At 48.3% G+C, this 13284-nt stretch overlaps 1 protein-coding gene and 1 long non-coding RNA gene across 2 annotated transcripts in view; both read right to left on the reverse strand.

The window, feature by feature from the left end:
- Positions 1-954: 954 nt before the first annotated feature.
- Positions 955-13284, reverse strand: part of myg1 (myg1 exonuclease) — a 35480-nt gene continuing 23150 nt past the window's right edge. Inside the window, exon 7 of the mRNA XM_052526401.1 lies at positions 955-1345. Within this exon, the coding sequence (XP_052382361.1) occupies positions 1150-1345 (196 nt within the window). The 3' untranslated portion in view covers positions 955-1149. The remainder of the gene's footprint in view (positions 1346-13284) is intronic.
- LOC127932082 (uncharacterized) lies at positions 10475-12489 on the reverse strand. Its single transcript, XR_008143969.1, has 3 exons — positions 10948-12489; positions 10769-10836; positions 10475-10700 (listed from the first exon to the last, which is right to left on the reverse strand). It is a non-coding gene; the product is annotated as an uncharacterized LOC127932082 (long non-coding RNA).

Raw genomic sequence — 13284 nt, forward strand, 5'->3', positions numbered from 1 at the left:
CAGTATGGAGGGAGGGTGACTATGGTCCCAGTGTTAGTATCAGCAGTACGTGACTCTCTATGGTCCCAGTGTTAATACCAGCAGTATGGAGGGAGGGTGATTATGGTCCCAGTGTTAGTACCAGCAGTACGGAGTGAGGGTGACTATGGTCCCAGTGTTAATACCAGCAGTACGGAGTGAGGGTGACTATGGTCCCAGTGTTAATACCAGCAGTACGGAGTGAGGGTGACTCTCTATGGTCCCAGTGTTAATACCAGCAGTATGTGACTCTCTATGGTCCCAGTGTTAATACCAGCAGTATGGAGGGAAGGTGACTATGGTCCCAGTGTTAATACCAGCAGTATGGAGGGTAGGTGACTATGGTCCCAGTGTTAATACCAGCAGTATGGAGGGAAGGTGACTATGGTCCCAGTGTTAATACCAGCAGTATGGAGGGAAGGTGACTATGGTCCCAGTGTTAATACCAGCAGTATGGAGGGAGGGTGACTATGGTCCCAGTGTTAATACCAGCAGTATGGAGGGAAGGTGACTATGGTCCCAGTGTTAGTACCAGCAGTACGTGACTCTCTATGGTCCCAGTGTTAATACCAGCAGTATGGAGGGTGAAAGGAAAGGATCAATAGACTACCATTGTGTCATGATGACCAGTCCAGAAAAGGACATTGTTTTATGGGAAGTTTACACCTGGTTCTTTCTCACTGGCTTCTCTTGGATCTCTTTCTCCCAGTACCTTCTTGGCTGACATTGGTTGGCTTCTCTTGGATCTCTTTCTCCCAGTACCTTCTTGGCTGACATTGGTTGGCTTCTCTTGGATCTCTTTCTCCCAGTACCTTCTTGGCTGACATTGGTTGGCTTCTCTTGGATTTCTTTCTCCCAGTACCTTCTTGGCTGACATTCATGAGATACAAAACACAACTTCCTAATCCCAACTCCTCAAACACCACAAGATATCCATTTGGTCAAAATCAAATTTTGTATTTTTTTTTATAGCAAAACAAGTACAACACACATACAGTACAATTCATTTAACCGAACAGTGACGTGATTGAGAGTGTGTGTGTGTGTGGTTGAACAACGTTCACTAAACTACTAAACGGAGGTAAACCAACTGAGCTTCCCTGGTTAATCATCCTCCGGGACTGGCTAAAATCAGGTGCAGTTGGTGTGTTTGGATGGGGACTTGGCTGCAGCCTGCAGGGTCCTGCGGGCCATCTCCAAGGCCCCTTCCTTGGTCTTGTTCCCACCGATGAAACCTCCGGCGTGGACGAAGACACAGTCGGGGATCTCACTGAGCTTTGACAGGGCATCGTCACGTACCCCACGCCACTCCTCCAACAGAGACAACCTGGGACAGACACGCGGAGGGACATTGTCAATACAGGCAGGTTGGACACGGAGGGACATTGTCAATACAGGCAGGTTGGACACAGAGGGACATTGTCAATACAGGCAGGTTGGACACAGAGGGACATTGTCAATACAGGCAGGTTGGACACAGAGGGATATGCTTGAGCACACAGAGTACCTGAACACAGTCCAAGTCACCCCCTAACGGCTAAGGCTGATTACAGAAAAGCACTGTTTTTTCAAGACTACGTGGCCCTCCAGGCTCGGGGCAGGAAGGGGACACAGAGGAGAGCAGAGGTAGCATGGAGTCAGAGTGGGTTGTACAGTGTTCACGTTGCCAATAACTGCAGGAGTTGGCAAGACAGCACAAGACAGATCTGGGACCAGGCTAAGACAGAGGGATACTGTGAGGACACTGAGGTCAGGCAGGATGGACACACAGAGAGCGACTGCCCAGGAAAGGGAAACACAGTAACACAAGCCAAGCGTTCTGTCTGTTTTTCAAGTGAACTCCAGGCCCTGTCATAGGCTGTGGCTGGCGAGGGCCAGGCCCTGTCATAGGCTGTGGCTGGCGAGGGCCAGGCCCTGTCATAGGCTGTGGCTGGCGAGGGCCAGGCCCTGTCATAGGCTGTGGCTGGCGAGGGCCAGGCCCTGTCATAGGCTGTGGCTGGCGAGGGCCAGGCCCTGTCATAGGCTGTGGCTGCAGAGACACAGAATGCGTGCGTGCGGTGAGAGACACAGAAGGAAACTCAAGACTGGCAGCCTATGTAACAGCCACAGCCAGTCCAAACATAGTATGTAGAATACAACACAAATGCATTGCTTCATTCTAGGTTCTGTACTAATATGAACTCTAACATCTAATCCCCATTCTGTAACAGTACACAGCTCTAACATCTAATCCCCATTCTGTAACAGTACACAGCTCTAACATCTAATCCCCATTCTGTAACAGTACTCAGCTCTAACATCTAATCCCCATTCTGTAACAGTACACAGCTCTAACATCTAATCCCCATTCTGTAACAGTACACAGCTCTAACATCTAATCCCCATTCTGTAACAGTACACAGCTCTAACATCTAATCCCCATTCTGTAACAGTACAGTAACATCTAATCCCCATTCTGTAACAGTACTCAGCTCTAACATCTAATCCCCATTCTGTAACAGTACACAGCTCTAACATCTAATCCCCATTCTGTAACAGTACACAGCTCTAACATCTAATCCCCATTCTGTAACAGTACACAGCTCTAACATCTAATCCCCATTCTGTAACAGTACACAGCTCTAACATCTAATCCCCATTCTGTAACAGTACTCAGCTCTAACATCTAATCCCCATTCTGTAACAGTACTCAGCTCTAACATCTAATCCCCATTCTGTAACAGTACACAGCTCTAACATCTAATCCCCATTCTGTAACAGTACACAGCTCTAACATCTAATCCCCATTCTGTAACAGTACTCAGCTCTAACATCTAATCCCCATTCTGTAACAGTACTCAGCTCTAACATCTAATCCCCATTCTGTAACAGTACACAGCTCTAACATCTAATCCCCATTCTGTAACAGTACACAGCTCTAACATCTAATCCCCATTCTGTAACAGTACACAGCTCTAACATCTAATCCCCATTCTGTAACAGTACACAGCTCTAACATCTAATCCCCATTCTGTAACAGTACTCAGCTCTTCTGTAACATCTAACAGTACCCCATTCTGTAACAGTACACAGCTCTAACATCTAATCTCCATTCTGTAACAGTACTCAGCTCTAACATCTAATCCCCATTCTGTAACAGTACACAGCTCTAACATCTAATATACATTCTGTAACAGTACACAGCCCTAACATCTAATCCCCATTCTGTAACAGTACTCAGCTCTAACATCTAATTCCCATTCTGTAACAGTACACAGCTCTAACATCTAATCCCCATTCTGTAACAGTACACAGCTCTAACATCTAATATACATTCTGTAACAGTACTCAGCTCTAACATCTAATCCCCATTCTGTAACAGTACACAGCTCTAACATCTAATCCCCATTCTGTAACAGTATACAGCTCTAACATCTAATCCCCATTCTGTAACAGTACACAGCTCTAACATCTAATCCCCATTCTGTAACAGTACACAGCTGTAGAACAGTGGATTAAAAATAATCAAATCTTAACTGACCTGCCTAAAATTAGGAGTTGGTTATTTGAATTGGCTGTCTAGTGCTATGGCAAAATGTGCACCTAGGGTAGGCCCCGGGACTGAGTTTGGGAATCCCTGATCTAGTCTGTATGTGTGTGTGTGTATACACACACACACATACACACACACACACATATATATATATAACATTAGGGGTAACTGTCGGGCCAGTGTCGTGCATTACCTTCAGTAGCAGTAGTTCACATTATTAAGAAAAATATATAGCCGAGGATATTCTCTGGAAACCTCTTGAGAATCTGTTGAGGTGTGAAAGGGGACTAATAAGGAGGAAGAGGACAGATGGAAATTGGGTGGAAGGGAATGTGACACGGTGCTCTCTCAGTCAATATCCAATCTCACGAGAGGGAGGAAAGACGGGCTGGACGAGCAGGAACAAGTCAAGTGTGAATGGAGGAAGGAGGTCGCTAAGGATGAAGAAGGATTTGAATTCATTCAGGAGAAATGGTAACTAGGGCACCTGCTTGATTTCATGCATTTTGACACCATTTTACTTCTGATTAATAATAATAATAATTCACAAAGATAATCTAGTAGGCTTTGAGCAGCGAATCCTTATAACCTTGAATAATTCCACGGAATAACTGGGCCGTACTCTCAGGACAGACAAAGGAAAAGTAGACTGGAACAATAATCAGTAGGAAGAGGGGCAATTGGCACCGAAACGTTTCTGAATGAAAGAGCGAGACTGATTCTGAAGACCCATTAACAAATCAGCTGCGCAAATATTAGTCTGACAAATGGATCAAAGCAGCAGATCCCCTGGATACTGGATACCACCTGTTTTTTGCTCATTTTCTAAAATCAACCATCATGAATTTGTCCCAAATGGCACCCTATTACGTGCACTACTTTTGACCAGGAAAGGAAAGGGGGGGAGACCTAGTCAGTTGTACAACAGAAAGGAAAGGGGGGGAGACCTAGTCAGTTGTACAACAGAAAGGAAAGGGGGGGAGACCTAGTCAGTTGTACAACAGAAAGGAAAGGGGGAGACCTAGTCAGTTGTACAACAGAAAGGGGGGAAAGGGGGAGACCTAGTCAGTTGTACAACAGAAAAGGGGAGACCTAGTCAGTTGTACAACAGAAAGGGGAGACCTAGTCAGTTGAAAAAGGGGGATACCTAGTCAGTTGTACAACAGAAAGGAAAGGGGGAGACCTCAGTTGTACAGTTGTACAACAGAAAGGGGGTACAACAGAAAGGAGACCTAGTCAGTTGTACAACAGAAAGGAAAGGGGGGAGACCTAGTCAGTTGTACAACAGAAAGGGGGAGGGGAGACCTAGTCAGTTGTACAACAGAAAGGAAAGGGGGAGACCTAGTCAGTTGTACAACAGAAAGGAAAGGGGGGAGACCTAGTCAGTTGTACAACAGAAAGGAAAGGGGGAGACCTAGTCAGTTGTACAACAGAAAGGAAAGGGGGGAGACCTAGTCAGTTGTACAACAGAAAGGAAAGGGGGAGACCTAGTCAGTTGTACAACAGAAAGGAAAGGGGGAGACCTAGTCAGTTGTACAACAGAAAGGAAAGGGGGGAGACCTAGTCAGTTGTACAACAGAAAGGAAAGGGGGAGACCTAGTCAGTTGTACAACAGAAAGGAAAGGGGGAGACCTAGTCAGTTGTACAACAGAAAGGAAAGGGGGAGACCTAGTCAGTTGTACAACAGAAAGGAAAGGGGGGAGACCTAGTCAGTTGTACAACAGAAAGGAAAGGGGGGACCTAGTCAGTTGTACAACAGAAAGGGGGGAGACCTAGTCAGTTGTACAACAGAAAGGAACCTAGGGGAAAGGGGATACCTAGTCAGTTGTACAACAGAAAGGGTACAACAGAAAGGGGGAGACCTAGTCAGTTGTACAACAGAAAGGAACAACAGGGGGAGACCTAGTCAGTTGTACAACAGAAAGGGGGAGACCTAGTCAGTTGTACAACAGAAAGGAAAGAAAGGGGGAGACCTAGTCAGTTGTACAACAGAAAGGAAAGGGGGATACCTAGTCAGTTGTACAACAGAAAGGGGGATACCTAGTCAGTTGTACAACAGAAAGGAAAGGGGGATACCTAGTCAGTTGTACAACAGAAAGGGGGATACCTAGTCAGTTGTACAACAGAAAGGAAAGACCTAGTCAGTTGTACAACAGAAAGGGGGATACCTAGTCAGTTGTACAACAGAAAGGAAAGGGGGAGACCTAGTCAGTTGTACAACAGAAAGGGGATACCTAGTCAGTTGTACAACAGAAAGGGTCAGTTGTACAACAGAAAGGAAAGGGGGATACCTAGTCAGTTGTACAACTGAATGCCTTCAACTGAAATGTGTCTAACGCATTTAACCCTGAATCAGAGAGGTGCGGTGGGGGGGCATTTAACCCCTCTGAATCAGAGAGGTGCGGTGGGGGGCATGTAACCCCTCTGAATCAGAGAGGTGCGGTGGGGGGCATGTAACCCCTCTGAATCAGAGGTGGGTGCGGTGGGGGGGGGCATGTAACCCCTCTGAATCAGAGAGGTGCGGTGGGGGGGCATGTAACCCCTCTGAATCAGAGAGGTGCGGTGGGGGGGCATGTAACCCCCCTGAATCAGAGAGGTGCGGTGGGGGGGAACCCCTCTGAATCATGCGGTGGGGGCATGTACCCCTCTGAATCAGAGAGGTGCGGTGGGGGCATTAACCCCTCTGAATCAGAGAGGTGCAGAGTGGGGGGCATGTAACCCCAGAGAGGTCTGAATCTGAATCAGAGAGGTGCGAGGGGGTGCCTTAAAAATCGACATCCACGTCTTCGGCGACCGGGGAAACAGTGGGTTTAACGGCTCAGGGGGCAGAACGACAGATTTTTTTTTACCTTGTCAGCTCGTGGACTCGATCCGGCACCCTTTCTAGTTACTCGTCCAATGCTCTAACCACTAGGCTACCTGCTGGTTACTAGTCCAACGCTCTAACCACTAGGCTACCTGCTGGTTACTAGTCCAACGCTCTAACCACTAGGCTACCTGCTGGTTACTAGTCCAACGCTCTAACCACTAGGCTAGGCTACCTGGCTGGGTTACTGGTCCAACGCTCTAACCACTAGGCTACCTGCTGGTTACTAGTCCGCTCTAACCACTAGGCTACCTCTGGTTACTAACCACTAGGCTACCTGCTGGTTACTAGTCCAACGCTGGTTACTAACCACTAGGCTACCTGCTGGTTACTAGTAGTCCAAAGCTCTAACTACCTGCTGGTGACTAGTCCACTAGACTACCTGCTGGTGACTGGCCCAACGCTCTAACCACTAGGCTACCTGCTGGTTACTAGTCCAACGCTCTAACCACTAGGCTACCTGCTGGTTACTAGTCCAAAGCTCTAACCACTAGGCTACCTGCTGGTTACTAGTCCAACGCTCTAACCACTAGGCTACCTGCCTCTAACCACTAGGCTACCCATTGGGCTCTGGTGAAAGGGAGTGCCCTGTAGAGAGAATAAGGTTGGGAAGAAAGCTCTTATTTCTAGCAACCATCATGCACTTCTTCATCTTATTCGGGGGCCTTCTGTTGCAATTTTAGACAAGTGGCGTTTAAACATGACAGACGAGGTGTTACATTGAAATATGTCCCTGGTTGAGTTCGTGAGTCAACGACACCGTCCGTCTGCACTAGATAGGCTATGGACTATTACCAACAGACTGCATTTACATAACGCTTTATCACATACAGTAGATGCTCCAAGCGCTTTACATAGTAGTGGGAGAAACTCACCGCATCTACCCTCAATGTGTAGCACCCACTTGGGTGATGCCATGGCAGCCATTTTGTGCCAGAACACTTACCACACAGCAGCTATCAGGTGGAGAGGTGAGGAGCGATATACACCAATTGGGAATCGGAGGAGGGGTGGGGGTAAATTGGTGGCCATGATGGAATTTAGCCAGAACACTGAGGTTACTACCCCTACTCTTATGGCAGGTTCCATGGGAATTTTTATCACCACAGAGAGTCAGAACATCGGTTTAACGTGTCATCTGAAAGACAGCACCCAAGGCAGGGCAATGTCCCCATCACTGTCCCTTTACACACACTGTGTAAAGTGGTGTGTCCTCTCTGGATAACTGACAATACTGTTGTTTTAATAGTATCTCTACAGAAAGAGCACAGGTGAATCATCATTAATTGTATAGGTAAAAATGTAAAATAGCCAAATCAAATTGTATGACATTATAGGACATAGCATAGAAATGACTTGAAATTCATAAATTGCATTTCACACTTCAGAATGTGAACTAAAAATACTGAAAATAAATTCCTTGATTGCTGATTAAACAAAAATGTACCCCAATCCTGCAAAATGACTACTTCATCTTCCCTCTCTCTCCAACATGCACGAGAACAGAAGAACCAGCTCTGCTCACATTTCCTGGTGTGATGAGCAGTGATAAAAATAGTCTATTCTACGCAGGTGGTGTTTACGTACTCGAGACACAGGTGATAACAACACTCTTCCTGTTATCCTGCAGGAGCGGAACCGGCAGCAGCTACTTGCTGGGAGAATCATGCTTCCCTCAAGTGCTGCCATCTGGATCCACAGGCTGCGTTTCAATCCACCAACATGTTCCCGACCCTCATGCCTCCTCCCTCAGACACAGCCATCTGGGGAGGCACGGTGTCAGCGGGCCAGGGTTCATGCTCTTATTCCAAATCTTTCAGCATTTACTCTAGCCTGTCCAAAGTGTCATATGGGTGGGGGTTGCAGTTTTGCGATTTTTCTATTGGTTCCAATTCGCCAGGCAAAAACGCAGCCAAGCCCAGCTAAACAAAATATATAAATAATTTTAAATAGTATTTAAATACAGGTCTGGTTGTTAGGCATTGTCAGCACCTACACCTACGCATAACATTGAACTAAATGGAAAGCTTAGCAGCATCTCATACAATCTCCAATTCTTCCCACTGTCAGATGTCGGGCCATCCTAGTGGAAAACCAATTCTAATGAGATTCCTCACTGGAGTGGAGAGAGGGAGGAGATGGGTGAGAGAAAGAGAGAGGGAGGAGATGGGTGAGAGAAAGAACAGAGACCATGCAGCTGACTTTTGAAGCCTAGAGATGTGCCTTATGTTCCTCAACCCTCTGGTCATTCAATCCCCTCTCACCTTTTACAAGGCACTAAATGGGCTTTAAACTCAGAGTTTATTTACGCACGGAAAACTGCACAGGAACGGGATGAAGAGCAGCTACTGAGGAGAAGTGATGTCCACTCACTACAAATGTACTTTAAACCTACAGTATGACACAGTACCTGAAACGTCCAGGACCTGAAACGTCCAGGAAGTGAAACGTCCAGGAAGTGAAACGTCCAGGAAGTGAAACATCCAGTCACCCCCCCATGATGAACAGCCACCCCCCAATGATGAACAGTCACCCCCATGATGAACAGTCACCCCCATGATGAACAGTCACCCCCATGATGAACAGTCACCCCCACGATGAACAGTCACCCCCATGATGAACAGTCACCCCCCAGTCACCCCCGATGAACAGTCACCCCCATGATGAACAGTCACCCCCCATGATGAACAGTCACCCCCCACGATGAACAGTCACCCCCCACGATGAACAACAGTCACCCCCCACGATGAACAGTCACCCCCATGATGAACAGTCACACCCCCCATGAACAGTCACCCCCCACGATGAACAGTCACCTCCCCATGATGAACGGTCACCCCCCCATGATAAACAGCCACCCCCCCATGATGAACAGCCACCCCCCCATGATAAACAGTCACCCCCCCATAATGAACGGTACTCCCCCATGATGAACAGTCACCCCCCCATGATGAACAGTCACACCCATGATGAACAGTCACCCCCATGATGAACAGTCACCCCCCATGATGAACAGTCTCCCCATGATGAACAGTCACCCCCCATGATGAACAGTCACCCCCATGGTGAACAGTCACCCCCATGATGAACAGTCTCCCCCATGATGAACAGTCACCCCCCATGATCACCCCCATGGTGAACAGTCACCCCCATGATGAACAGTCACCCCCATGAACAGTCACCCCCCATGATGAACAGTCACCCCCATGGTGAACAGTCACCCCCATGAACAGTCACCCCCAAACAGTCACCCCCATGGTGAACAGTCACCCCCATGATGAACCCCATGGTGAACAGTCACCCCCATGGTGAACAGTCACCCCCATGGTGAACAGTCACCCCCATGGTGAACAGTCACCCCCATGGTGAACAGTCACCCCCATGAACAGTCACCCCCATGGTGAACAGTCACCCCCATGGTGAACAGTCACCCCCATGATGAACAGTCACCCCCCATGATGAACAGTCACCCCCATGGTGAACAGTCACCCCCCCCCGATGAACAGTCACCCCCCACGATGAACAGTCACCCCCCATGATGAACAGTCACCCCCCACGATGAACAGTCACCCCCCCATGGTGAACAGTCACCCCCCCATGATGAACAGTCACCCCCCATGATGAACAGTCACCCCCCATGATGAACAGTCACCCCCCACGATGAACAGTCACCCCCCCACGATGAACAGTCACCCCCCCCATGATGAATGGTCACAACATACCAGTGAAATAACTAACTTTGACCCGACTGCAAGAAGTAGAGATCAAACAAGAGGTGAGAACTTCTACATAATTTCATCCATTACCATTATCCTTTTTGACTTCTACATAATTTCATCCATTACCATTATCCTTTTGACGTCAACATAATTTCATCCATTACCATTATCCTTTTGACCTGCGGGAGAAGCAATCCACTACAGAATGGCATTGTAAATTACTTACTAAAATAATCCCCTGAAAATAATTACTTATCCACAAATAACTGATTGGAAACTGTGTGATTTACATTACATTACATTTAAGTCATTTAGCATTTCTGCTAGAGGGGAGAACAACACAGATGTGTGCACAGTTTATAAATGTACACGGTGTGTGTGTGTGTGTGTGTGTGTGTGTGTGTGTGTGTGTGTGTGTGTGTGTACTCCAATTACACCTTTCAAACCAGAACTATGATAATTAACTAAAGCAAACTGCATAAAATAACTAAACATTCAGCACTCTGTATTATAATATATTTGCATATCAAAACATAGGTTGATATTTTCCTCATGGGTTATCAACCTAGTGACCCCAGCCATTCAGAGGGCTCTTTAACCTAGTGACCCCAGCCAATCAGAGGGCTCTTCAACCTAGTGACCCCAGCCAATCAGAGGGCTCTTTAACCTAGTGACCCCAGCCAATCAGAGGGCTCTTTAACCTAGTGACCCCAGCCAATCATCAGAGGGCTCTTTAACCTAGTGACCCCAGCCAATCAGCAGAGGGCTCTTTAACCTAGTGACCCCAGCCAATCAGCAGAGGGCTCTTTAACCTAGTGACCCCAGCCAATCAGAGGGCTCTTTAACCTAGTGACCCCAGCCAATCAGAGGGCTCTTTAACCTAGTGACCCCAGCCAATCAGCAGAGGGCTCTTTAACCTAGTGACCCCAGCCAATCAGCAGAGGGCCCTTTAACCTAGTGACCCCAGCCAATCAGCAGAGGGCTGTTTTACCTAGTGACACCCAGTCAATCAGCAGAGGGCTCTTTAACCTAGTGACCCCAGCCAATCAGAGGGCTCTTTAACCTAGTGACCCCAGCCAATCAGCAGAGGGCTGTTTTACCTAGTGACACCCAGTCAATCAGCAGAGGGCTCTTTAACCTAGTGACCCCAGCCAATCAGCAGAGGGCTCTTTAACCTAGTGACACCCAGCCAATCAGCAGAGGGCTCTTTAACCTAGTGACCCCAGCCAATCAGAGGGCTCTTTAACCTAGTGACCCCAGCCAACCAGCAGAGGGCTCTTTAACCTAGTGACCCCAGCCAATCAGCAGAGGGCTCTTTAACCTAGTGACTCCAGCCAATCAGCAGAGGGCTGTTTTACCTAGTGACACCCAGCCAATCAGCAGAGGGCTCTTTAACCTAGTGACTCCAGCCAATCAGCAGAGGGCTGTTTTACCTAGTGACACCCAGCCAATCAGCAGAGGGCTGTTTTACCTAGTGACACCCAGTCAATCAGCAGAGGGCTGTTTTACCTAGTGACACCCAGTCAATCAGCAGAGGGCTGTTTTACCTAGTGACACCCAGCCAATCAGCAGAGGGCTCTTTAAACTATTGACTCCAGCCAATCAGCAGAGGGCTGTTTTACCTAGTGACACCCAGTCAATCAGCAGAGGGCTGTTTTACCTAGTGACCCCAGCCAATCAGCAGAGGGCTGTTTTACCTAGTGACCCCAGCCAATCAGCATGGGAGAGAGAGTCTGTCCGTCTGTATTTTCTGTCTGTGTGAATCCTCCCCGTAGCTACAAACCGACAACCCAGGAAGCTGTTCCTCCCCGTAGCTACAAACCTACAACTCAGGAAGCTGTTCCTCCCCGTAGCTACAAACCTACAACTCAGGAAGCTGTTCCTCCCCCAAGCTACAAACCGACAACCCAGGAAGCTGTTCCTCCCCGTAGCTACAAACCGACAACTCAGGAAGCTGTTCCTCCCCGTAGCTACAAACCGACAACTCAGGAAGCTGTTCCTCCCCGTAGCTACAAACCGACAACTCAGGAAGCTGTTCCTCCCCGTAGCTACAAACCTACAACTCAGGAAGCTGTTCCTCCCCGTAGCTACAACTCAGGAAGTTGTTCCTCCCCGTAGCTACAAACCGACAACTCAGGAAGCTGTTCCTCCCCCAAGCTACAAACCGACAACTCAGGAAGCTGTTCCTCCCTGTAGCTACAAACCTACAACTCAGGAAGCTGTTCCTCCCCGTAGCTACAAACCTACAACTCAGGAAGCTGTTCCTACCCGTAGCTACACACCTACAACCCAGGAAGCTGTTCCTCCCCCTAGCTACAAACCTACAACCCAGGAAGCTGTTCCTCCCTCTAGCTACAAACCTACAACCCAGGAAGCTGTTCCTCCCGTAGCTACAACTCAGGAAGCTGTTCCTCCCCGTAGCTACAAACCGACAACTCAGGAAGCTGTTCCTACCCGTAGCTACAAACCTACAACCCAGGAAGCTGTTCCTCCCCGTAGCTACAACTCAGGAAGCTGTTCCTCCCCGTAGCTACAAACCGACAACTCAGGAAGCTGTTCCTACCCGTAGCTACAAACCTACAACTCAGGAAGTTGTTCCTCCCCGTAGCTACAACTCAGGAAGCTGTTCCTCCCCGTAGCTACAACTCAGGAAGCTGTTCCTCCCCGTAGCTACAACTCAGGAAGCTGTTCCTCCCCGTAGCTACAAACCGACAACTCAGGAAGCTGTTCCTCCCCGTAGCTACAAACCGACAACTCAGGAAGCTGTTCCTCCCCGTAGCTACAAACCTACAACTCAGGAAGCTGTTCCTCCCCGTAGCTACAAACCTACAACTCAGGAAGCTGTTCCTCCCCGTAGCTACAAACCTACAACTCAGGAAGCTGTTCCTCCCCGTAGCTACAACTCAGGAAGCTGTTCCTCCCCGTAGCTACAACTCAGGAAGCTGTTCCTCCCCGTAGCTACAACTCAGGAAGCTGTTCCTCCCCGTAGCTACAACTCCCCCGTAGCTACAACTCAGAAGCTGTTCCTCCCCGTAGCTACAACTCAGGAAGCTGTTCCTCCCCGTAGCTACAACTCAGGAAGCTGTTCCTACCCGTAGCTACAACTCAGGAAGCTGTTCCTCCCCGTAGCTACAACTCAGGAAGCTGTT

This window comes from Oncorhynchus keta, chromosome 10 (genome assembly GCF_023373465.1).
Source record: "Oncorhynchus keta strain PuntledgeMale-10-30-2019 chromosome 10, Oket_V2, whole genome shotgun sequence".
NCBI classification, from domain to species: domain Eukaryota; kingdom Metazoa; phylum Chordata; class Actinopteri; order Salmoniformes; family Salmonidae; genus Oncorhynchus; species Oncorhynchus keta.